The 24,253-nt window shown below is 43.1% G+C and overlaps 1 protein-coding gene across 1 annotated transcript in view; it reads right to left on the bottom strand.

The window, feature by feature from the left end:
- Positions 1-24,253, bottom strand: part of RAB28 (RAB28, member RAS oncogene family) — a 769,471-nt gene that overhangs the window by 501,953 nt on the left and 243,265 nt on the right. The window contains exon 4 of the mRNA XM_044062586.1: positions 3,380-3,509. Within this exon, the coding sequence (XP_043918521.1) occupies positions 3,380-3,509 (130 nt within the window). The remainder of the gene's footprint in view (positions 1-3,379; positions 3,510-24,253) is intronic.

Genomic DNA, 24,253 nt, shown 5'->3' with positions numbered 1-24,253 from the left:
TCTAATCCAGGTCCCTGCTACCACATATCACCCCATAACCTTTCCTGACACTGCTATCTTCTCCTATGTATTAGTTAACACCCAAAGGATCTCTAATAAACTTGACTAGATAAACACCATCCTTACAACCCACTAACTTGACATCACAGCTGTCACTGAAACATGGCTCAAACAAAACAATCTTAATTTTCAGAATCTACTTCCCTCCTACAAGTACCTCAAAGACACCAGACATGGCAGTAGACAAGGTGCAAGCACTCTCATTTTTTATAAAAACAACCTTAAACCAGCTCTCACTGCACAAATGAAATCCTCCTCAAATACTGGACCCAAATGAATCCTGATAAAACTTCCTTCTTGGAAGATCCCACCAAGGGCGCCCATTTCTGAAAGAACTATATGACAATGTAAAACTAACTCAAAGGTATTTGCCAAGGTACAAAACTTGACAATGAAGATACTGAACTCTATAAATGGAATGTAAGGAAAGGAAACAATTCACAAATCAATCCAAGAGTTTTTATTTTCCCCAAGATAACAATTTTATTCTTATTTGCATTTATATTTCATGTTCAATTACATTCTTGTACATAAGCATATTCTCATTACAAGCACATTCTTTACTGCACACTTTTTCATTCTTCTATACTAATTCCAAATGCCTTCTTTTGTTTCATCATTTATTTTGAGATGGCTTGCACATATAAAAGAGCAATATAATGTTATAAGACCTTTTTTTCTCAAAATGACTACAACCACTGATAAGCACTACATAAAGCCTCTGAGGTTGCAATCATAAACCAGCTGCCATGGCTACTTCATGGGAGTTACAAGGCAATGGATATGGAATGCCATTCCTGCCTTGCCAGTGCCCATCTTTAGGCCTTACCTGCCTTTTCAAGGAGGGTCAGGACAGGAAAGTCTTAACATGGGTGAATTTATTAATACCCATTCTAGTTGTACAGCAACTTCTTAAAGGCAGACAGTATTTTTAACACAAAGTAGTAGTTTGCTTTAAAAAAGGTATAGAGCTGCAAATCCATCTATCCAGCTTTTTTTATTTATTTGCTAAAGTAGATAATTGCTTCCAATTAGGCTGTATTAATAAACCTTTCAGAGGAGCTAGTACAGTTGGTTTCCATTAAGCCATGATCTGTCACAGGGTTTCAGTTATATTTCCATTGTCACCCAAAATTCTCATAAAACACAGAACTTTTAAGTATTAAAAAAATCCACTTGCAACAGCTCTCCTATAAGATACAATTTTATTTCTCACTCATTAGAAAAACAGAACTCATTTGTGTACTAGCCTTTCCTGCCTGCCACTCATCCCTGAAAGGAATAACACTCGTAAAAGAAACATACATTTTTATTTACGACAGAATGCTGTATGTCAGGTTCCCATTATCAGCAGCACTTGTATAAGTAAGTTATTTATTCTTGGGTGTTTTTCCCCTTCTCACTGTTGATCTTCAACCTTCTCTCCATCGGACTTTACCCATTCGTTCCCTGTACTCAAGAATCATACCAGTACAGTATGGGGGTAACCCCCATCTGGATGGGCCTACATACAGTTGGCCATGTGAGTTGACTGGGTCCTTGCTGGCATCCAGGCAATGAGGGCATTTATATGGCCTAAACCCACCATCTAGGCAAGAAGACCAGCTTTCTGTATCAGTGGGGGCCCACAATGCCTTCCTGTACACTTGACAATGAAGGCTACTACCAGGCAGTGGTTTGGTGACTCAAAAAAAGCTGACACACATCACAAAGCTGCCTTCCTCTGACAAACTGTGGCTGCATACATGGTGCTTCATTCTCACTTCCTACAGAATCTTTCCTGCCAGTTTTGGCAAGTACACCAGTTGCCAATCAAACTCTGGTCACCAGGGTAACAGGGCTTTATCTGTGTACACCACCTGAAATGGCAATTGATGTAACTTTTCTAATAAACAGCAAAAAGCAATGGATTATTTCCCTTAAAATGTTTGTAAAATATTCTTTAAATGGCAGCAAAATAATGTACATTGATTCCTTTTAAACAGTAATTTTGAAAGCAATGTAATCTTTTTACACAATTAAGAGTTTTATGTTCCTTCTACTTGAACAGCAGTATTTGTTAAGTAATATGTTCCCTCTACTTGAACAGTACTTGTTAAAACAATGTAATTTTCTTTTAGCCAAGATTAAAATGCTGCATCTCACTTCCCTTCAATTGTTGTTCTTCTTCTTTCGGCTTTTCCTGGTTAGGGGTCACCACAGCGGATCACCTGTCCAACTCATGATTGGCAGTGGAGTTTTTACAGTGTTGAGTTGCCAGCCCGGTGCCTAACCTTCCACAGAAGGCATACACATGCACACACTCACACCTAGGGCTAATTTAGAGAGTGTCCGATCCACTTACAGCATGTCTTTGGGATGTGGGAGGAAACCGGAGCACCCGGAGGAAACCCACGCGACCACAGAGAGGACATGCAGACTCCGCACAGAAGGCACCCCAGCCGAGGATCAAACCAGAGAACCTCTTGCTGTGAGGCAACAATGCTAACCGCTGCACCACCATGAACCTTGTGTAATCCAAAATGCAGCACTGACAAATGTTGTTTTAAAAAATGCATTTATAATTATTACATCTATGACTTAACATTTCAGTTTCTACATCAACAAACACAGTAATCCTTACCAGTACAAGGGATTTAGAAAATGCATGGATGGATACTTCAATAACTAATACTAATATTTCTGACAATAGTCCATTACTGAATTTACTGTAATACATGCTGTTCAAATCTAGACCACTGCTCCACTCGAAGCTTAGTCCTGTCCAAATCTAGCTATAGCCAGATTTATCTGCCTCCTTACATATTAAAATGAAACACATTCAGCCATTAATATGCTAGTTCAACACACTGAACAAATAATTTCAGTGTAGCCTACCAAACATATTACTAAATACTGCCTTTGGAGAAATATATATGATATAGGAAGGCATTCTTAGTTGGCTATCAAAGGCAATCATCATAATTTTCAAATTCTGTTGTAAAACAGGAAATAAATTAACACAATAGTTTATAAAATGGTAAGTAAAGATGATGGACAACCCAAAAGACCAGCGACAGACAGCACTGAATTAGCCAATCTGAAGTGCACAGGCATGAAAGCGAGAAACTTTAGTTAGTCATCCTGAGCAGTGATAAACATTTAAAAAAACATACTAATACATCATTTGCAAAATGATAGTCTTGGTAATTGGATCTGAAACATGTCTGGAAACATTATGGCCAGCAGCATTTCTGTGTGAATTAACATTCTGTTTGCATGTAAAAATATCAGGACATGATTTCAAAGCAAACTTTTTTTCTGCTTAAAAAAGACTTACTCTTATTGCCTACCAAAGCCACAACAGGCTGGTTTTCTGCTTCTTCATTCACTTTCTTTACCATGGCATACCAGTCTTCTAGATTTTCAAAGCTTTGATAGTTTGAGATGTCATATACCAGTAAGACACCCTGATTTAAAAAAATAAAAAATAAATAAAGGACTGAACACCTTATTTGTATACATGAGATTAAAATTACTTGCATATTAAATGGGCAAACAAATTTCTGTGGACTTTTACTAACCATGACATAGGCTACAATTATGGGGCAAATGCAATTTATATACTGTATAAAGGGAAAGAGTGACAGATCATCCACACTGTCATCTTTAGGAATCTCAAGTCCGGTATAAGAGTAATCCCTCGTTTTGTGTAAAGAAGTTCACACACACTGGGACAATATACAACAAGCTCCGTCCTTGCAAGACTTATCAGTAGGCAGACAGTGTAGGTGAGCAAGTAAAGTTACCATAACCTTAAATTTTCTAATAGATCACTGTTGCAGCAGCCCACTTCATCTAAACTTATACCATTCTGTCCCTTACCACCTACAACAAAACAACCAATCAAATTCAGTGAGGCATCCAAATAGCCTAACTCCCTCCTCAACTTGCAAACTAATACCACAGGCTCCCTAACTCACTTCTCTCAATCCAACAAAAACAGCATATAACTTCCACCCAGCTAACTCTATTTTTCCTAACTTAAGTATAATATGCTACTCCTCCATCCTACTCTCACAATTATACTAAGCATGCTCACCATTGACATATCCCTCTTCTTCTCTCATCACTCTGTTTTCCCCATCTCTATACTCCTAGTTAACACCCACCTACCCGTCAACTAGGAAATTACACAGTCTCTACCTATTAGGCACTCAGGCCCTCTTCAGTTACAGCTTCCTCAAACAGAGCAAGCAGACCCATATATCAGTATCAGACACAAGAGACAAATATAAAAAAATCATGCAACTTCTCCCACCACACTTCTACTCTCCTACCCTGTAGAGGCACCCATCCTAACCCGGGACCATCTGTTAAAACCAGCCAAATGGTCGGGAGACTTAAACCTCCAAATGGGCGGGAGACTTAAACCTCGACAAGGCTATTAATAGGACGTGCTGGAGGGATAGATTCATCACCCAAAGAAAGACTTGCTGTGTGGAATAAAAAAATCCGGTATATGTGAGGCAGAGACTTCCGCTGGCCTTGTTCAGAAATCTTGACCAATGGATGGGAGATGATATACCCCCAGGGATTACCTCTGAGTGTCACTGCTCGACAGACAGAGGCACAGCAAATAATAGGTATAGTTCCCCATACTAAAGGGGTGGCGCTAAAAAGGCTAGGCTAGGGCTTAGAAATGCCTATTAACCTCGGGCAGCCTAGTATAGTATGAACCTATGAACCTATAAATCCCATATAACCCATCAGCTCCCACCCATTACCATCATACAACCCACTAAATCTAACTCCAGCTTACTATTAAATGCACATAAACCTCAGAAACATCAAAAAAGTCTAGATCTCCATGCATGCATTGCAGCACACAACCCAAACATTTGAATCATCACTGAAATTTGGCTAAAACCAAACACTAAAGATGAAGAAATCCTTCCCCCAGGATATACTATAATAAGAAATGATAGAATACAAAAAAGCTGGAGGGGGTGCCATCCATTTTAAAAACATACTAAACAGCACCGCATACCCACTGATTCACCCCAACTCTCCCAACACAGAAATATATATTGCCTTCATATACCCGAGGAAGCAAAAAACTATTTGCATTGCTGCCTTATTTATTCCTTTAAGCAATGACATTCCCATTCTCGAAGACCTCCTCCAATGGTTGTCCACTAATGTAAATTAAAAAAACATGTATACTTGAGGATGTGAACATAGAATATCAACTCCCCTACCCTCTTCTATAAACCTATGCAATTTTACTCAAGTAATCACCTCATCCAACAGAATTGACAAACACAGGAACAGTCACTCACTACTCGACTGGATTCTTACCACCTCACCCTCAAACACAAACTCTTTTGTCTCCCAGACAACATCAGTGTCCATTTCCCCACATTTATTACAAGAAAAACTAATCACACCCGCAAACATACATTAATAAAAGTACGAAGACTTCCCTCTTTCAACAAAGACACCTTTATAAACAACCTCTCCCAAAACAACTGAAAGTTGCTAAAAAAAACTACCATGAGACACTGTTACCCATTTCAATAGAACATTCCTTAACATACTGAGTCAAAAGAAACAAAAGTAGCCCTGCTGCATGGCAAAACAGAGAAACCAAACAGCTCATGCTAAACAGAGACAAAACCTGGAAATCATGGTATAAAGATAGAACACTACGAAAGTGGCAATTTTTTAGGTGGCAGTACACTAAACACCGAAAGGGTGATAAGAAACTTAGGAACACAGGTGGACAGTGGTCTCACCTTCGATAACCACATCGCCACAACAGTCAGGAAATCTTTCTATGTGGCAAACCTTATCACCAAGACCTTTTTATCCAGAAAAAGGGAGGTCATTGTCCCACTGTATTCATCCCTCATTAGACCCATTATAGAATACAATGCCCCATTCGGTATGTACCTCTCAAGACATGTGCAACAACTGGAAAGGCCGCAGAAATACCTCACTAAAGAATCAGGCCTAAAGTAGATGCCCTATGCTGACCATCTAAAAAAAACTCCACCTATACTCTGTCGCATATCGTCTACTCAGAGGTGATCTCTGCTCAACATACAAGACCATGTCAAACCCAGAGCTGTTGGACATGCTACACAAAGAAATCCCAATCCCTCAGAAACACATGCTCCAGGGATCTAAACCTCATCATCACAATGAACAAAACATGCTGGAGGGATAGGCTACTGACCCAGACACTCCCCAGAGTCTGGAATAGACTGCCCATACATGTCAAGCAGAGCACCTTTTTGACCCTCTTCAAAAGGATCCTTAATGATTGGATGGGAGATGGGAAATTCACCCCAGGGATCACGTCAGTCTCCCTGCTAGACAGGGGTCCACGGAAGTAAATACTGTGGGAAAAAATAGCCAGGGAATTGTTATGGATAGGCCTGTATAGGCCCTAGGGTCAACAGCCTAGTGCCAACCTATGAACCTATGTAAACAGCAGGTCAAACTAGACAAAATTGCATTCTTTCACTCACTTCAAGGTAAATCACAACAACAATCCCAAGCAATTCTGGACAACTACAGACGCCCTACTATAATACTGGACAAATCGCCATCTCATCTCCTACCACAAACAATGACACAGACCCTATAGCCACCCAGTTTAGCACACACTTCATTCAATCTGTCCTCTCCCTACTAGAAATAATCCACTGTCCCATCTCTCTATCCACACCAACAATAATCACAATATCTTTCTTTTTTTTCCACCGAATATGTACCTCACCTATCAAAAATTACCTTAAAAAATTGAAAAACACTGTACCAGCAGCTGCTGACAAACTCCCACATAAGTACCTTAAGTTAGCTGCCAATGTCCTGGCATAACCCGTCTCAATACTCAAACAGATCTATCACAGAAAACTATGTTCCCACTATTTGGAGAAAATAACATCATATACCACTTCACAAAGGTGGATCAACCTTAGATCTCTCCAACTACTGCCCCACTGCAATTCTCTCCCCTCTTTCCAAAACCTTAGAAAGACTCGTACACTTCCAACTGCTAACCCATCTCATAAACAAACTACTCTCCCATACAACATGACTTTCAACCACACCAGAGCACAACAGCAGCTCTGCACAGTTTCTCAGAAACCATAAATACCAAGAGAAACAATGGTAATCCAATACCCTCCCTGTTCCTGAATCTGCCGAAAGCATTTCACACAGTACCTCACCAATTCCTAATCAATGAATTATCATTCCTATCACTGTCTAATTCAACTCTTACTTTGTTCTGTAGCTATTTCTCTGCCAAACAACAGGCCGTAAAATGGAATCAGGACCTATATCCTTCCTTCGTGTTTCCACTGGTGAACCAGAAGGGTCAATTCTAGGCTCAGCACTTTTCAATACTTTTACAAGCAACCTTCACAAGACCAGCAAACCTGCCACCTTAATACTATATGCTGGTAATGCCACCATCATCTGCTCAGCCTCAACCCTTCCACTACTTCAACAAACGAATCAAGACTCACTGACTTCCATAGAATTATGGCTAAAGATTCATCAGCTAATCATAAATGCCAAAAAGAAATAATAATAATGCACAAATAATGCTTTTCACAACTAGATTTCTTTAAACAACCCAGATATCCTTTAATACTACTTCAACAAACACCACCACCATAGAAATTGTAAAAAATATCAAACTACTAGGATTCATAATAGACAATAACCTAAAATTTGACCTGCATATCACTCAGGATATCAAGAATACTCATCAATAACTGGGCTTCCTGTACCAAAACAAACCCTACCTCAGATTCATCAAGAAAATCCTTAGCATTATCCGCCCTTCCCCACCACCTACTCAATGCATCACTGATATTAACTAACATTCAAGTTATCCTACTAAATAAATTAGAGGTATGCTTTAACAAAGTGGCCAAGTTTGCAGCTAATACATATTACTGCATGCACCACTGCTTAACACTAAAGAAACTCAACTGGCAAGAACTACCTAATCACCTTACATTCACTCAATTTCAAATTACCCACAAAATAATAGATCAACTACACAAATGCCTGTCTCTACAAAACATTCTCAAGTACCAATCCCCACCATATTGCCTTTGCTCAGATAATCTTGAGTCTACTAATAACTTCCAAATCCCATAATAAAGCTGGAGACTCACTATATTCATCCTATGTCACCAGATAGTTGAACTCAAAACAAGTAATCTCCGTGGTATTCCCGAAGTCTCAAAACAACCCACTAAAAGTGTAGTGGGTCTAAAAACAAAACAGTGTAAGAAACTTCTCTGTGTGGAAGATTTTCAGTCCATATATTTCTAGTTAATCACTGTATATTAATCAGATCAGACAATAGTAGTAGAAGTAGCGAACGTAAACTCAAGTCAAAAAGTAATAGTAGAAAATATATAATTCTACAGCATTACTAAGGATTCGAAAGTAATCCAAGCAAGGCAGACAATAAAGGATTTTCGACTGGAAACAGACTAAGTACACAGACAAGCGATCCAAGTAAAACAAAACAAAAAACAAAAAAAAACAAAAAAAAATAGAGTAATAATCTAATAATAATTATATTCGATATTATATATAATATATATTAATTATAATCTTATAATAAAGTAATAATAATTTCTTATTACTCTGTTTTTGTTTTACTTCGATCGCATGTCTGTGTACTTAATAAAGGATTTTCGACTGGAAACAGACTGCCTGCCTTGCTTGGATTACTTTTGAATACTTAGTAATGCTGTAGAATTATTACTTTTTGACTTGACGAGTTTACGTTCGCTACTTCTACTACTATTGTCTGATCTGATTAATATACAGTGATTCACTAGAAATATATGGACTGAAAATCTTCCACACAAGAGAAGTTTCTTACACTGTTCAGATAGTTGAACTCCATGCATATTCCAATAAAACAAGACCGCTATGCATCTAGCTTTAAGCACAACCTAAAACAGCAGCTAGACTCCTCCTGGCTCTGTTCTTTTCACACACTGACTGACTCTTTCTTTCTCTGTCTGATCTCTAGACAATCACCAACCCTTATCTTTCCAGCTCTCCTACCTTATCCTGTAAAGGTAAATAAATCCTATCACTATTTATAGCTGTATACTGTTTTTCATTGCACCTTTGTAAATGAACTTTGTATATTGCTGTATATGTAAAATGAAATTAGAAGTTATGTACCTACCATAACGTTCCATGTTAGTTGTCTTCTCTCGCCTTCTTTCTTGCTGGATGGGTTGGGAGCTGATCCTCGGCTCCGACTCGGCACTTGCTTAGCTTGAGAACTCCTTTTACCAGCTCGAGGCAACCCTATATCCCATGATGCAAGGCGGGACTACCTCAGATCTCGTTTGGTAGCTAACCTACCCTGCTAAGGACTAACCTAATATATATAGGAAACCCAAGTTCATAATAAAGGAGTCCTCTAAAGAAGGCTCAGGAGGAAACAACCTGATAAGAGGAACTCTTCAAGATCTGTCCAGGCCAGGGGGAAGGAGGGAGGAGCATGAAAGAAGCGAGAAGACAACTAACATGGAACGTTATGGTAGGTACATAACTTCTAAATGTTAAGTTGTCAATCTCGCCTTCATTCTTGCTGGATGGGACCGCGTCCCTAGCACCTGTATCCCGGGTGGCTCAATGGAACAGACTCTTGAGAACTGTGGAACCAAAACTGGCCCTGTCTCTGGAGGCCAAATCTAACTTGTAATGAGAGACAAAGGTATGAGGAGTGGCCCAAGTAGCTGCTGCACAAATGGTATCAATGGGTAGTCTATCCTGAAAGGCTGCAGATGTGGATAGACTCCTGGTTGAGTGTGCTTTCGGTTTAGAAGGTAGTTGCTTGCCTCTGAGTGAATACACATAAGAAATGGTGGAAGACAACCATCTGGATAAGGTCACTTTAGACACTGGGAGACCTTTCCTGTTTTCTGCATAGGAGACAAATAATGGGTCCGATTTCCTGAATTGTTTCGTTCTATGCAAATAGTACCTGAGCTGACGATGGACATCCAAAAAATGAAGCTTTTGTTCAGCTCTGTCAGAATAATTTGGGAAAAAGACTGGTAGATCGATGGATTGATTAATATTGGTTTGAGAAACAACTTTGGGGAGAAAGGGCGGGTTTGTTCTTAAGGATACCCTGTCCTTGTGAAAAACCAAGTAAGGGAACGGATGCAGAGAGCTTGAATCTCGAAACCCTTCTTGCTGAAGTGACAGCCAGCAAAATATAGTTTTCCAGGTCAATAATTTCAATGAACATGAAGCAGGCGGTTCAAGGGTGATAACATTAAGGATGCCAACATTAAATTTAGATCCCATTGTGGAGGAGGATGTTTTATTGGCGGCTTTAGGAGAAACACTCCTCTCAGAAAGGCCTTGCATAGTCTATGAGACATAATGTTATGATCTTGCAAGCCAACATGATACTTGGAAATAGCAGCCAGTTGAACTTTTACTGTAGATGAAGAAGATCCTGACTGAAAAACTTCAGCCAGGAAATCTAAAACAGAATGCACAGGAGCAGTAAAGGGATCAATATTTCTGGAATTTGCCCAAATGGAAAAACGTCGCCACTTGCTAGCATAAACGGTTCTGGTGGACGACTTTAAAGAAGCCACTAAGATATCTCTGACCGGATCAGAGATCACAGGAAGCCTGGCTAGGGAAGGAAGTGGAGCAACCAAGCAGTGAGGTTGAGAGAATGAATGGCCCGGTGCTGTTGACCCGACTGGTGGATCAAGAGATCCGGAAGTGGGTCCAGATGCCAGGGCTGCACCAGGAGGTGATGATGCAGAGACGGAAACCAAAATTTGTCGAGGCCAGTAAGGGGCAATGAGAATCAAATTGGCCCTCAAAACGGTGGCTTTCTGAATGACTTGTGGAATCAAGGGAAAAGGAGGAAAAGCGTACAGAAGTCCCCGGGGCCAATCCTGGGTTAGATAGTCTCTCAGGGGTTGGCCTGGTAGGGGAAAGAGAGTGAAGAAATCGAGGCACTTGTTGTTTTGGGGTGTAGCAAAAAGATCGCAACAAGGTGTGCCCCACTTCAGAAAAATCTGGTCCACTACAGATTGATTGAGAGACCACTCGTGAGGCATGAGAATGGATCTGCTCAGCCTGTCCGCCAAGAGGTTGGACCTGCCGGGGATGTGCGTTGCTATCAGAAACCGATGATAGGAGATTGCCCATTGCCAAAGTCTGAGAGCTTCTCGACAAAATGGATAGGACCTGGTCCCGCCCTGCTTGTTGATGTACCAGACCACGGACATGTTGTCCGTTTGTACTGCAATAGTCCCCACGGGAAGAAAGTCGTTGAGGGCTTGCAACGTTAAAAGCACCGCTCTCATCTCCAGGACATTTATGTGCAGATGGTATTCTATGGGTTGCCACGTCCGTGGACCCTCCTGCCCTGTTAATGCCCCCCCCCCCACCCGATCAGAGAGGCATCCGTAGTAACTGTGGCAACCGGAGGAGGGGGAACAAAAGGTCAGCCCTGATGAAGAAGAGGGGAAGATATCCACCAGTTCAGATGAGTCCTGCGATTGTGTGACTAAGATTTCGTGCTTCATCGGAAGACTGTGGAGCGACCACTGAGTGAATAACATCCACTGAAAAGGCATGTGGAAGCGAGCCAGTGGTAGAAGAACAATGGCCGCAGCCATAAGACCTAGAACCTTTAGTATCAATCTGGCTTTGACTTTGCTGCTCTGCAATAAAATCCGAACGTATTTTTGGATGTCCAGAATTCTTTGATCTGTTAGTCTGGCTAACATTTTGCGGTGTTTAATTCTGCGCCTATAAAGGTGATAGATTGGCAAGGCCGCAGAGAAGACTTTTCGAAATTCACTGAAATTCCCAAACTCCTGCAAAGCTGCAGAGTGTAGTCTCTGGTCTGAAGAAGCTGACACCTGGTGGTGGCGGAGAGGAGCCAGTCGTCTAAATAAGGAAACACCTGGAATCCTTGATGTCTCAGATGAGCTGTGACCACTGCCATGCATTTGGTAAACACTCTGGGGGCTGAAGTGAGGCCAAAGGGCAGGGCTCTGAATTGGTAATGACTGGTCCCTAGCCAGCGGAGAAACCTTCTGGAGCACCTGTGAATCTTTATGTGATAGTACGCATCCTGAAGGTCTATAGAGCACATCCAGTTGTCCTTGCCCAGAAAGGGCAGAATGGACTGAAGCGTGACCATCCGAATCTTGCCTTCTTGACAAATCTGTTTAGACTGCTCAGGTCTAATATTGGTCTCAATCTCCCATCCTTTTGGGGACCAAAAGAATCTCAGTAGACGCCGGATCCTACTTGGTCTGCGGAACAGTCTGGACGGCTCTTTTTCTAGGAGCTTTGAAACCTCCTGTTCTGCCAAATCCCTTTGACCGGGTGAGATGTCTGGAAGGGATTGTTGAGTCAGGATACCTTTCGAAGGGATTTTGTAACCCTCGGATATGATCGACTGTACCCACATATCTTGTGAAAGGGAATGCCGGGCTACTGGGTACAGTGAAATCCTTCCCCCGACTGCCTCCAAGGGTGGGCAGTCGGGCAACACCTCAGTGGTGCTGAAAGGGCTTCTCAGGAAGAGACTCCCTGTTGCCCTGGTTCTGAGGACCCCCTGCCTCTAGGGCGTCTATTATTGTTACCCCCTCTGCCTCTGGGGTAAACTGACCAAGAGTGTCGGTGTAGCTCCTTGGGCTTTATGGAACCACATCTTCCTCCCTTCTGACCCTTGGGATAGGGTCTAGAGGGGGTGGAAAAATGGACTCCAACGGCAGAAAGAGTTTTACCGTCCTGCTCACACCTGGTCAAGGTTTCCTTCACCTGAGGTCCGAACAAAGCCGAACCGTCAAAGGGGGTATTGGTGAAGGGCGCCTTAAAGGGGTCCATAAAATTACAAAGCCGCATCCAGGCTTGGCGTCTAAGAGCCACTCCTGTGCCTGCGGCCTGCTCGCTCCATCGGCTGCATAGGATATGAGCCGCATGGAGGAGTTGGTTAAGGAATTCAGGATTGCTAGCTGTGAGGCAATCTTTTCTTGAGCCCCAGCAGCAGAAGGATACTGGACCACTTCACCTAGTTCCTTGAGAATATCTCTTTGAAACCTGGTGAAGTGACAAAGGTAGTTCAGCGAACGCATAGCAAAGGTCGCTGAAGAAAACATCCGCTTTCCATACCTGTCCATGGTCCTAGAATCTTTGTTAGGAGGATGGACAGGTACTGAAGGATCCGCAAGTTCCTTCTTAGTGGCCGCCGCTACCACCATAGCATCCACAGAGACGCCCTTGGAAAGAAACTGCTTGTCCGTTAGGGGCCGTAATAAATTTGGATGGTCTCCTGGGGACAGGTTCCACAGAGTCTGGAGCTGCCCACGCCTTCCGAGCCACTACCTGCATAAGTGGGTCGAAAGGCGGAGACACCCAGGAGGTGGAGGGTCGGGATCCAAAAGCCTCCAGGTATACCGACTCATCCTTGGAGGGGTCAATGGAGGGCCAATTCCCCCTCTGTTTGAGGAGCTTAAGGATGTCTGAAAAGGAGACATCCTCAGAGGGGGATCGTGGGGAACCTCCGACTCATCTAAGTCGGTATCAGATGTAGTAGACTCAGGGGAGTCTGTGTGTTTCCTCTTACACGTCCTCTTCCAAGGGGGTTCCCCTGTAGGATCAGGAGAAACCTCGGAAGAGGAAGATATTCCCAATGGAGAAACCTGGGGTGATGGATCCCTGGGCCTGAGAGCAAGAGGCTGGCAAGAGGCGTCTACAGGCACCGAAGAGGGAGGAGCTAGAGGGATGGACCGTTGACCTGGCTCAGGTGCCAGGACACTCCATCACCTCAAAGGCTCCCCTCCCCGGGAGACCGGAATATTCCCGTTCCGAGGAAATAGGAATTCCCGGCTCCACTGAGAGAGAAGGCTCAGAGGCCGATGTCGGTGCCAAGCTTACCAAAGCCGAAGCCCCGAGAGGGAGAGTGGGGTCGGACAGGGGTCCGATGCCACTAGCCCCCTCGGAGCCGACAAGGGAAACTCGACGACCGGATCCCTCCAAGGAAGGTCTCAAGGAGGAGATCGGAGCCGAAGGCAGCGGAGCCGAAAAAGGATGTATCGGTTCCGGTGCCGACACAGTCGCTGTCCCGAGAAGCTCCGGCTCCGAACTCTGGTGGGGAGTCGGAGGAGGAAGTTCAAGGGGAAGAGCAATAGCCGAAGTCTGCTGAGACGGGCTATGGAGCATTTGGGCCAGTGCCTGCGACTTACAGCCTGCTTACCACCCTCTCTAAATCGTGGTCAGACAGCCTGGACGATCTCGAAGATCGGCTCCGATGACTCGCTCCGACAAAGAGGAGACCCGGGCAGTGGATAGATTCCAAAGACGGGGACCGAGATCTCTTCTTGGATGAAGTCATCGGAGCCGACGTCCTATGGGTTCCAGATGGAGCCGAAGGCTTCTCGCATCCGATACTGGATACTGTGTCGGCTCCAGCCGGAGCCAACAAGGCTACAGCAGATTGGGTGTCGGAACCGATCGGAACCGACCCTAGCTGAGAAGAAGAAAGATCGGCTCTGGCCAGAGCCGATCTCGACTCCGAAGGAGTCGGATCCACCGGGGAAGGCTTGGAAGCTGTAGCCTGACCCTTCGATGGCTTGGAAGGCTTACTGGACCCAGGTTTAGTGGGTGAACCTTCCGGCTTTAGTAAGCCATGGAGGATTAATTTATTCCTCCTTTCCTGCAGGACTCGCTGGCTAAAAGAGTGACACAAAGCACAGGAGTCCTGCAGGTGTAAAGGCCCCAGGCAGTAAACACAAGAAGTGTGACCGTCTGTCAGAGACATTTTCTGACAGCACGAGTCACACTTCTTGAAGCCTGAGACCTTTACCTCCTTAGACATAGCCTAAGAGAAAGAGTAACAAATATACTCACACACACACCCCAAAACAGTCACACAAATTAATCCCACAACACAGACACACAGATAGGGATTAATAAGGGAGGCCTAGGCCTAACTGAAAATTTTTAAACTTTTTTATAAGTAAAAAATCTTTTTTAAACTATAAGGGGAATAGGGTGATTGTATGGTCACTACACACTAAAAAATAGGAAAAGGGGAAGATAAACCCTGACTTAAGCTGTTTGAAAAACTCAAACTTACCTCAGCTGGCAAAAAAGGAGACCTCTTCGCAAAGCGGCAAACGAGATCTGAGGTAGTCCCGCCTTGCAACATGGGATATAGGGTTGCCTCGAGCTGGTAAAAGGAGTTCTCAAGCTAAGCAAGTGCCGAGTCGGAGCCGAGGATCGGCTCCGAACCCATCCAGCAAGAATGAAGGCGAGATTGACAACTTAACATCCTGATTATTATTGTGCAACACTCGTACATAAACTAAACTGTACTGTCTTGATTATATTACCCACTGGATGATTCAAAAAGCAAATTTCTACTATTAAGAAATTGATTCTTTTTCTCTGAAATTCTCTGTAATGTTTACAACTCTAATGGAGCTTTTCTCCCCAGACCTCTGTTGAAAATGGACCCGAGTGCCCAGTTGGACCACACTGGTAAACAAAAAGCAATAAATAAATTAATTATACCCTAACAAGGATATGTCCAATCAGCCAGCTTTTCAAAACTTAAGGGCAGCTTCCATGTCCTCTGACTGCCAGGAACTTGAGTAGAGCTGCATACAAAAGGCAGCTGGGAAGCCAAATTATTGAGGCTTTTGTGCCCTAAAAAGAAGACAATAGCCCTGAAAGGAAAAGAATGCTAAGAAACAAAGAGGAGCAAAGAACAGTTGTGTACCTACCATAAATGTAGATGTTAGAGTGTATTGACTGTTGCAGTCATTACTCTTGGGTTATCCTTCTGGCAGGCTACCCTCAGTCGGCCAGAATTCCAAAGTCTAGGTCCGGCGTCAGTTGCTGTCGCCTCTTCCCTGACGTCAGTGCGCCAGGGGTATAAAAGATGCAGCAGACGCTATTTTCTTCAGTTTTTCTTGCCCCAGATGTCAGGTGCCCCAAAATGGTAGGCTGAAAAAATATGCCAGTAAAAATGCATGCACAAAAATAACATTTCCTTCATCTACAAGCAAATACACCACATAGGTTGTATAGGATAGAGAAGTAAAGATAAGTCCCAGCAAAGAAAAGGGGGATGGTGGGTGGGTAACCTGGACTGCAACATTGAATACACTCGAACATCTACATTTATGGTAGGTACACAACTGTATTATATTCATCGTGTTTCACTGTTGCAGTCATTACTCTTGGGTTGAATCCCAAAGCAGAGGATGGGTGGCTGGGCTAAATAGGATTAGGAGAGGCTATGAGGCCCTGCAGAACTGCAGTGGCAAAGTCTGCTCTGGATTTAGAGTAAAGAGGTAAGTGGTAGTGCTTTGTGAAAGTGTGCACTGAACTCCAAGTTGCAGCCTTTAAGATATCTTTGGTTGTTACTCCTCTGAGGAAGGCTGCTGAAGTGACTGCTGCTCTGGTAGAATGAGGTCTAATGGCCTTAGGCACTGATGTGCCATGCTGAGAATAGCAGAAACAGATGCAATGGCCCATCTATTTAGAAATAGTCTGCTTTGAGATAGCCTTTCCTTGCGATCCTGCAGCATATGACACTAAAAGTTGCTCAGTCTTTCTGAAAGCTTTAGTTCTGTCCAAGTAGAAGTGTAACTGTCTGTGTACATCCAAAGAATGCAGAATTTTTTCACCCTTGTTCTGTGGGTTTCGATAAAAGGTAGGCAAGTGAACGGTTTGGTTAAGGGCCACACTGGACACCACCTTAGGCATAAATGTTGGGTTTGTCCTCAGAGAAACCCTGTCTGGATGAAAAATGATAAAAGGTTCCACAGCCATGAGTGCTTGTAACTCCGAGACTCGTCTTGCAGAGGTTATTGCTAGGAGCAGAGCTGTTTTCCAGGATAAGAATTTTATATCCGCTGTTGATGCTGGCTCAAAAGGAGGCAGTGTGAGTATTTCCAAAACATTTGTGAATTGGTGCTCTCCTTGGAGGCCTAATGTTTTTGGCCCCTCTGAGGTACTGCCTTATTAAAGGATGAGAAAAAATAGGTGGTTCTGTGTTGTAATGGGCTGAAATGGCAGAGGCATGAATCTTAATGATAAGAAAGAAAGGCCTTTATTCAGCATCTCAGTAAGGTATTGTAAAATCTGAGGGATATTTGGTACACACAAGTCAATGCCTTGTTCCTGGTTCCAAGTACAGAAGCTCTTCCATTTTTCTGCATAACATTTTCTGGTACTGGGCCTCCTGGCCTCCAAGATAACATCCATAACACCTTTTGAAAGAGGAGTGTGCTGAATGGCTACATTATCTGCCATGCTGCCAGATTTAAGGTCCTGAGTTGGCTGTGCAGAATCCGATTGTTTTGTTGGGTCAGCAAGTGAGAAGTTTGAGGCAATATCCATGCTGGACCTTGAGACAAGCTCTTTAGGATTGGGTACCAGTGCTGGCGTGGCCAGTCTGGTGCAATCAGTATCATTTTTGGCTTCTCTTGTCTGACCTTTAGGAGTACCCTGGGAAGGAGAGGCAGTGGAAGAAAGGCATATACCATTAGATTTTTCCAGCTGAAGGATAGGGTGTCCACTTTCCATGCTTGCTTGTGATAAATCCTTGTGCAAAATCTCTGCAATTGGCAGTTGTGAGGGGAAGCAAATAGATCTATGTCTGGGCATCCCCATTTCCTTGTTATCATGCTGAAGACTTGTGGATCCAGTTTCCATTCGTGGGGATCCATGAGGTTTCTGCTTAGATCGTCTGCCAAAGTATTTGTTTTTCCTGGCAGTAATTGTGCTTGCAGGTGAACTTGATAAGTCAATGCTGTGTCCCATAAGGTAATTGCTTGTCTGCAGAGGGGGTAGGAATGTGCATCTCCCTGCTTGTTTATATACCACATGACCGTAGTATTGTCTGTCTATCAGTAGCTGTCCTGGATGAAGCAGATCCTTGAAAGCTGTCAGGGCATTTTGAACAGCTAGCATCTCCTTTTGATTGATGTGAAGATGCATCTGGTTTGCAGGCCATGTGCCCTGAATACATTTTTCTGCCATATGGGCCCCCCAGGCATAATCTGATGCATCCGTTGTCAGTGTCTGCCTGGCTGTGGGTAAACTGAATGGCAGACCCTTGTTGTGGTGACAGGCCTCTGCCCACCATCGAAACTCCTGTTGCAGGCAGGGAATGAGTGCAATTACTGTCTCCAGGCTGTGGTAATGCTGAGTCCAAACACTTTTTAGATACCATTGTAGTTTCCTCATATGCAGTCTGGCATATGGAATTAGTAGAATGCAGGATGCCATGAAACCCAAGGCCTGCAGGATTTTCCTTGCAGATAAGTGGGTTTTTGTTGCCAATTTCTTGAAGTAAGAAGTCAGTTGCTTTTGTTTGTCTGGCGTGAGATAAGCCATCTGGGCAGTTGTATTTAAGCTTGCACCCAGGAATATTATCTCTTGAGAGGGCACTAGTTTTGATTTCTTTTCGTTTACTGTGTACCCTAGGCCAATTAGTAATCTTTTTACAAACACCAGATGCTTTAGAAGAATGTCTTTGTTCTCTGCTTGAATTACGCAATCATCCAAGTAGGGATATATTTGAATTCCTCTTTGTCTGCAAAACGCAATTACTGGTGCCAGGCATTTTGTGAATACCCTGGGCGCAGTAGATAAGCCAAAGGGCAGTGCAGAGAATTGGTAGTGCATTGAGCCAGCTATGAATCTGAGGTATCTTCTGCAAGATTGTCTGATTGGGACATGCAGGTATACCTCTTTTAGGTCCAAAGTTACGAGTCAAGCCTTCTTGCCCAGCATGGGCAGTAGCTGCTGTAGAGTCAACATCTTGAATTTTGGAACTTCCAGAAACGTATTTAGTAAAGACAGATCCAGTATTGGTCTCCAGGTTTTGTCCTTTCTGGGCACTAGGAAAAGTCTGGAGTAAAATCCGTGCTCCTGCTCTTGTTGTGGTACTTGTTGAATGGCCCTCATGTCCATGAGGGCTGTAATTTGTTTTTGTGCCTCTGCCCATTGATTGTGTGGCAGGTCTGGCATACCTTTTGACCTTGGTAGGGTGTGAAGATGGAACCTGTAGCCTTGGGACACTATATTCAGGACCCATTTGTCTTGGGTAACCATTTGCCAGTTTGATGAAAAAAGTGCTACTCCCCCCCCCCCCCCCCCAAGGGGGCTGCCAAAAGAAAAGTGCTTGGATCTGGCAGGGGAAAGTCATTGGGACCGTTTCCTGTAAGGTTGTGCTTTGTCTTCTCTGCTTTGGGAGGTAGGAGCACCCCATTGTTTAGGCCTGTATGAGACTTGGGGCTGAGATCTGCTTCCGGGACACCTGTATCTGTCTCTTTGTGGTCTGTCTGACACGGGAAAGGACCAATTTTTAGAAGGCCAGTTCCTGCTAAATCTGGGTGACTGTACCTGTAAGAAATCCTTGACTGTCTACATGGATTTTGCTTTATCCTCCATTTTTTTCAACACCTCTTCTGCTTTAGTACCAAACAAAGTATCATGCTGTAATGGAGCATCTAATAATTTTGCTTTAACATGATCAGGCAGATTATGTTCCTTTAACCAAGCATGCTTTCTAATAACAGAACCTGTAACAGCGGCCCTGCAAGAGGCCACCAGTGAATCATAACCACATTGCAAAGTTTGCTTTCCCACTTGTTCAGCTGCATGCAGTAAATCCTGCATTTCCTTGTTCTCTGAACATTCAGTATTTGTCAACATTTTTTGTTTAAGCAGTGACATTAAATATTGCTGATATTTAAGCATATGAAACTGACAATTTAAAGCCCTTACAGCCAAGGTAGCAGAAGTGTAAACTTTTTTACTCAATCTGTCTAGAGCCCTAGAATCCCTATCAGAGGGGACAGGGTTTTTTGCAGTGGAAGCTTTAACCCCTTTGGGACCGTGAGAAATAGTTTCTGGGTCAGCAGCGGGGTTTTTATATGGGAATTTATGAGAATCCAGGACCCTGTAGTATGTGTCTGGCTTAGCAGGTGCAGGGGGTAAAGAGTCAGGGGACAGGCTGGACTCTGAAAATACATCATCTACAATGTCTAGAACAGGTGGAATAGCAAGGGGTCTGTGCTGAGGAAGTAGCAGAAGGTCTCTGAGCCTTTTCTTAGATTCAGAATAATCTTGGTTCTCCCAGTGGAAATGCTCCCTCATGGTATGCAGGATTTGCCCAAAAGAATAATCCTCAGGAGGAGAGGCTGAAGGAATGGATTCTTCAGCATCAGAATCCTCATTGGGAAGCATGGAATAATCCTATTCAGAAGAGGAATCAGAGGAAATAGAAACCTGATCAGAAGAATCATACTCTTGTCTCCTGCCTAGGCCTCTTATCAGGAGGGGGATGGGAATCCCTGATCAAAGTAATTAGGTCTTCGGCCATTTTGAGCATCTGTTTTTTAGGCATGGAAGTCTGAGTAGGAGAATGCTATACTTGTTTCTTTGTCTTTAGAGCTGCTTTAGTCTTTGAAGCTGAAGATGGCTTAACATATAGTTGTGTAGGTCTGAAGACACCCTCAGAAGCCGATGCCTGCTCAGCGGCTCCGGACCCATCTGAGGGAATGAATTCTGAGCGTCCAATACCTTGAGTATCCAGAGGCCCAGCAGGCTCAACATGGGAGTCGGAAGCGGCCTGTGGCTCTGAGGTAGCTGCAAAAGCGCCTGAGAACTGGCGACTGGCCTAGCGGAGGCCTCATCGGTTTTGGACCTCGGATGCCTATCCTTTTCCTTGTCCTTGCGTTTTTTGTAAACTCCGGTCGTCGGCTGTTCCGACGGCATTATATAATTAAATCTTCGGCCAAAGTAATGAAATGCAAAATCGAACAGACGCTTGATTGTGCGTTGGTTAAATCTAGCACAAAACCGACAGCTAGCAACGTTATGATCAGGGCCTAGGCAAGGAATACAGTAAGAGTGAAAATCCTTATGAGGTATTTGCTTCCCACAAGAAATACAATTGTTAACTTTTTCTGACATCGGTCTGGAGCAAGAAAAAAGTTTTCCCAATGGGGTACTTGGCTTTAATGAAGACTTCGGTTCTGAAATTCAGATTCGAAAATCTCAGGAGTCGGCCGACCGGCACTTGCGAACTGCTTTTGCTTTGGGCACCGCGCGGCAAGAAAGACTGAAGAAAATGGCATTGGCTGCATCTTTTATACTCCTGGCACACTGATGTCAGGGAAGAGGCGACAGCAACCAACGCCGGACCTAGACTTTGGAATTCTGGCCGACTGAGGATAGCCTGCCAGCAGGATAACCCAAGAGTAATGACTGCAACAGTGAAACACGATGAACATCTATACATACAACAGTAAATACAACCACACCCTGGCAATACAAAACAACTACAGAAAAAGGGCTGGAGGAAGGGGATGGCTGTTACAAAAATTCTATTATAACACCTACTGTTATGGTAAGTTTACTTACACAACCATACTATGTTCAACACTAGATCATGGTTGCAGTAGCCTAAGCTATTTGAGTAGATTACCATAATTTAGAAACAAAAGTGGAGCAGGAAAAAATTAAGAATGCAAGAGCCCTTGCAGAATGATCTTAGCAAAGCCTGTTCTGGAGCTGAAAAAAATACAGTTTGTAATGCTTTGCAAAAGTATGTACATAGGAACAAGTTGCTGCATCTATAACATATCTAGAGTATACCACTTTCAAGAAAGCTACAGAAGAAGCCAAAGCTCTAGTGGAATATGCCCTAACCCTGCCTGGAAGTGGCTTGTTATGGAAAGAATAGCAGAAATAAATAGTTTGAAACAACCATATAGAAACTACCTGCTCTGACACTGGTTGTCCTTTCCTCTTAACTGCATAGGAGACAAAACAACTGATCAGCTTTCCTAAAAGAATGAATTTTGTCTAGGTAGCATCTAAGCTGCTTCTAGATATCCTGAGTATGAAGAATTTTTTCTCCCTCGTTTTGGAGCTCAGGAAAAAAGAGGGAGATTAACAGACTGGCTCAAAATAAAGTCTGTAACCACTTTAGGTATAAAAAAATTATTTTCTCAAAGAAAACCTGCCCTTGTGGAAAATGAGATTGGATTGACTCACTATAAGAGCTTGTCACTCAGATGCTCTTCAAACAGAAGTCAGAGTGGTGAATAACAGAAGAAAACTGGCCAAAGTGCTGGTTCAAATGGAAAAAGAATAAGCTATTAAAACACAAAGTTAAAATAGCAGGGAATAACCACCAGTTTTCTAGGTGGAGAGATATGTAAAACCTCTTTCAAAAACTGTTTGACTTGTGAACAGGTAGAAAGGGGGAATCCAAGAATAGAGAAACCAAAATGGCCTACAAATGAACCTTGATAGAAAAATAATAAAGATCAGAGGAGATTAAATCACACATATAATCAAGAACCACAGGCAGACAGGCCTTAAAAAGTTCCTGGTCCTTGGATTGGTATTGACTAGGAAAATCTTTTCTCCTTAAAAATATATGATTTTCTACTAAATTTTTTTTAGCTTCCTTCAATGCCTGCTGCAAATTCTCAAAAACAAAATGTGACTAAAAGATATCAAATTTCTACTACCTAAAGGCTGCTCTGGTAGTATCCAGTGATAAAGCCCTGATTACGCCCCAGTTGACCCGGGTTTGGTTAGCAGCACCGGTGACTGACAGAGCATCATGGATTGATACCTTCGTAGAAGGCAAATGGCTAATCTGCTTTTCTGGGAAAACCCATGAGGGTGTTCGTCGATTATACTCCCTTAGGGGAGGCATGTTTCAAGAGGGGAGTTGCCCTCAAATGTAACTGAAAAGCATAGGAGGTGGGGCAGAGAGTGGGTAGGGTATAAAATGTACTTCACCCAGGAGGGAAAGGGAGAAGGACAAGCCCCCAGGATGCTCTTAGGATCCATGACTGGCCTCAACAATACTATAGTAAGTCCAGGGGGGTAGGAAATATAATGGTAGACCAGTCATGGATGTGGGGCATTGGAAGCCATGTCTGTAAAATGAAGTCCCAAGGGGGACCAAATAAATTTATTTAAAAAAAAAATCTATCATCCGGGCTGTCAATTGAAGAGCTTCCAGTTTGGGCTGTATTAAGCACCTCATCCTCTGTGAGTAAATCCAGTCTATGGAAAAGCCAGTGGTAATCGTGTTTGGCCAGTTTCAAAAGAATGGAGAAAGTACAGTTACATAAGTAAACATACCGCAACAATAGATGCTCAAATGATCACTGCTGCAGTAGCCTAAGCTACATGAATTATATCCTGTTAAGTATATTAACAGCCTGCCAGGTTCCCAAGCTTTCAGGACACCTTCCACTCACCCAAACTATTAGTCAGCTAGAGTTGATCTAAGTAAACATCAGGTTTAGGCACCAAGCCCTTCAGAGCTTTCATGCTAACAGAGAGAGGAAGGCTAAAGCCCAGAGAGGACAATGCTAGGAATACAACAATAAAAAAGTCTACACCCTGGCATAAAACAATACAAAAATAAGGGGAGGGGAGAAAGCAGCTACTGAAGCAGTGATCACTCAAACATCTACTGTTATGATGAGTTTACTTACATAACTGTACTATGTTCTTCATAAGGATCACTGCTGCATTAGCCAAAGCTATATGGGTAGATTACCATAGCTTAACATGACTTGGAGAAGGAAGGATAAGGGTCCAGGACTCCAGACAGAATGGTACGAGACAAGGCTTTTCTACTCCTGGAGAAGGAATCTAGTTTATAGTTTTTTTGTAAACATGCACAGAGGACCAATTTGCTGCTTCTAGAATACCTCTAGAATGCAACCCTTTGTGGTGGGTATAACAAAAAGTAATAGCACGCACATCCTTTTTGAAATAGTCTGTTTTGAGTGGGTTATCCTTTTTTCTTAGCTTCACAAGAAGTGAACAAATGACCAGAAGTTCTGAAAGATTTTATTCTGTCGAAACACTACCAGAGTTTTCTGTGGCCATCCAAGTTACAGAGTATCCTTTACAGGTTCATAGGTGATTACTAAGTTAGTAACCTTAGGGGGCAATTTTTTTCAGCCTAGTCATGCACCCCAAAGGTGAGAATCAAACACCTTAGCCATTATGCCAAACCCGGATCTTCTTTCCCCTCATTTATAGGTTCTGGAAGGAACACAGGGAGATGGATAGCTTGGCTTAAGGTAAGCTCAAATACTACTTA

This window comes from Protopterus annectens, chromosome 2.part1 (assembly GCF_019279795.1).
Source record: "Protopterus annectens isolate FY-2018-M chromosome 2.part1, PAN1.0, whole genome shotgun sequence".
In the NCBI taxonomy this organism is placed as follows: Eukaryota; Metazoa; Chordata; order Ceratodontiformes; family Protopteridae; genus Protopterus; species Protopterus annectens.
This window is presented reverse-complemented; position numbering and strand designations above follow the sequence as displayed.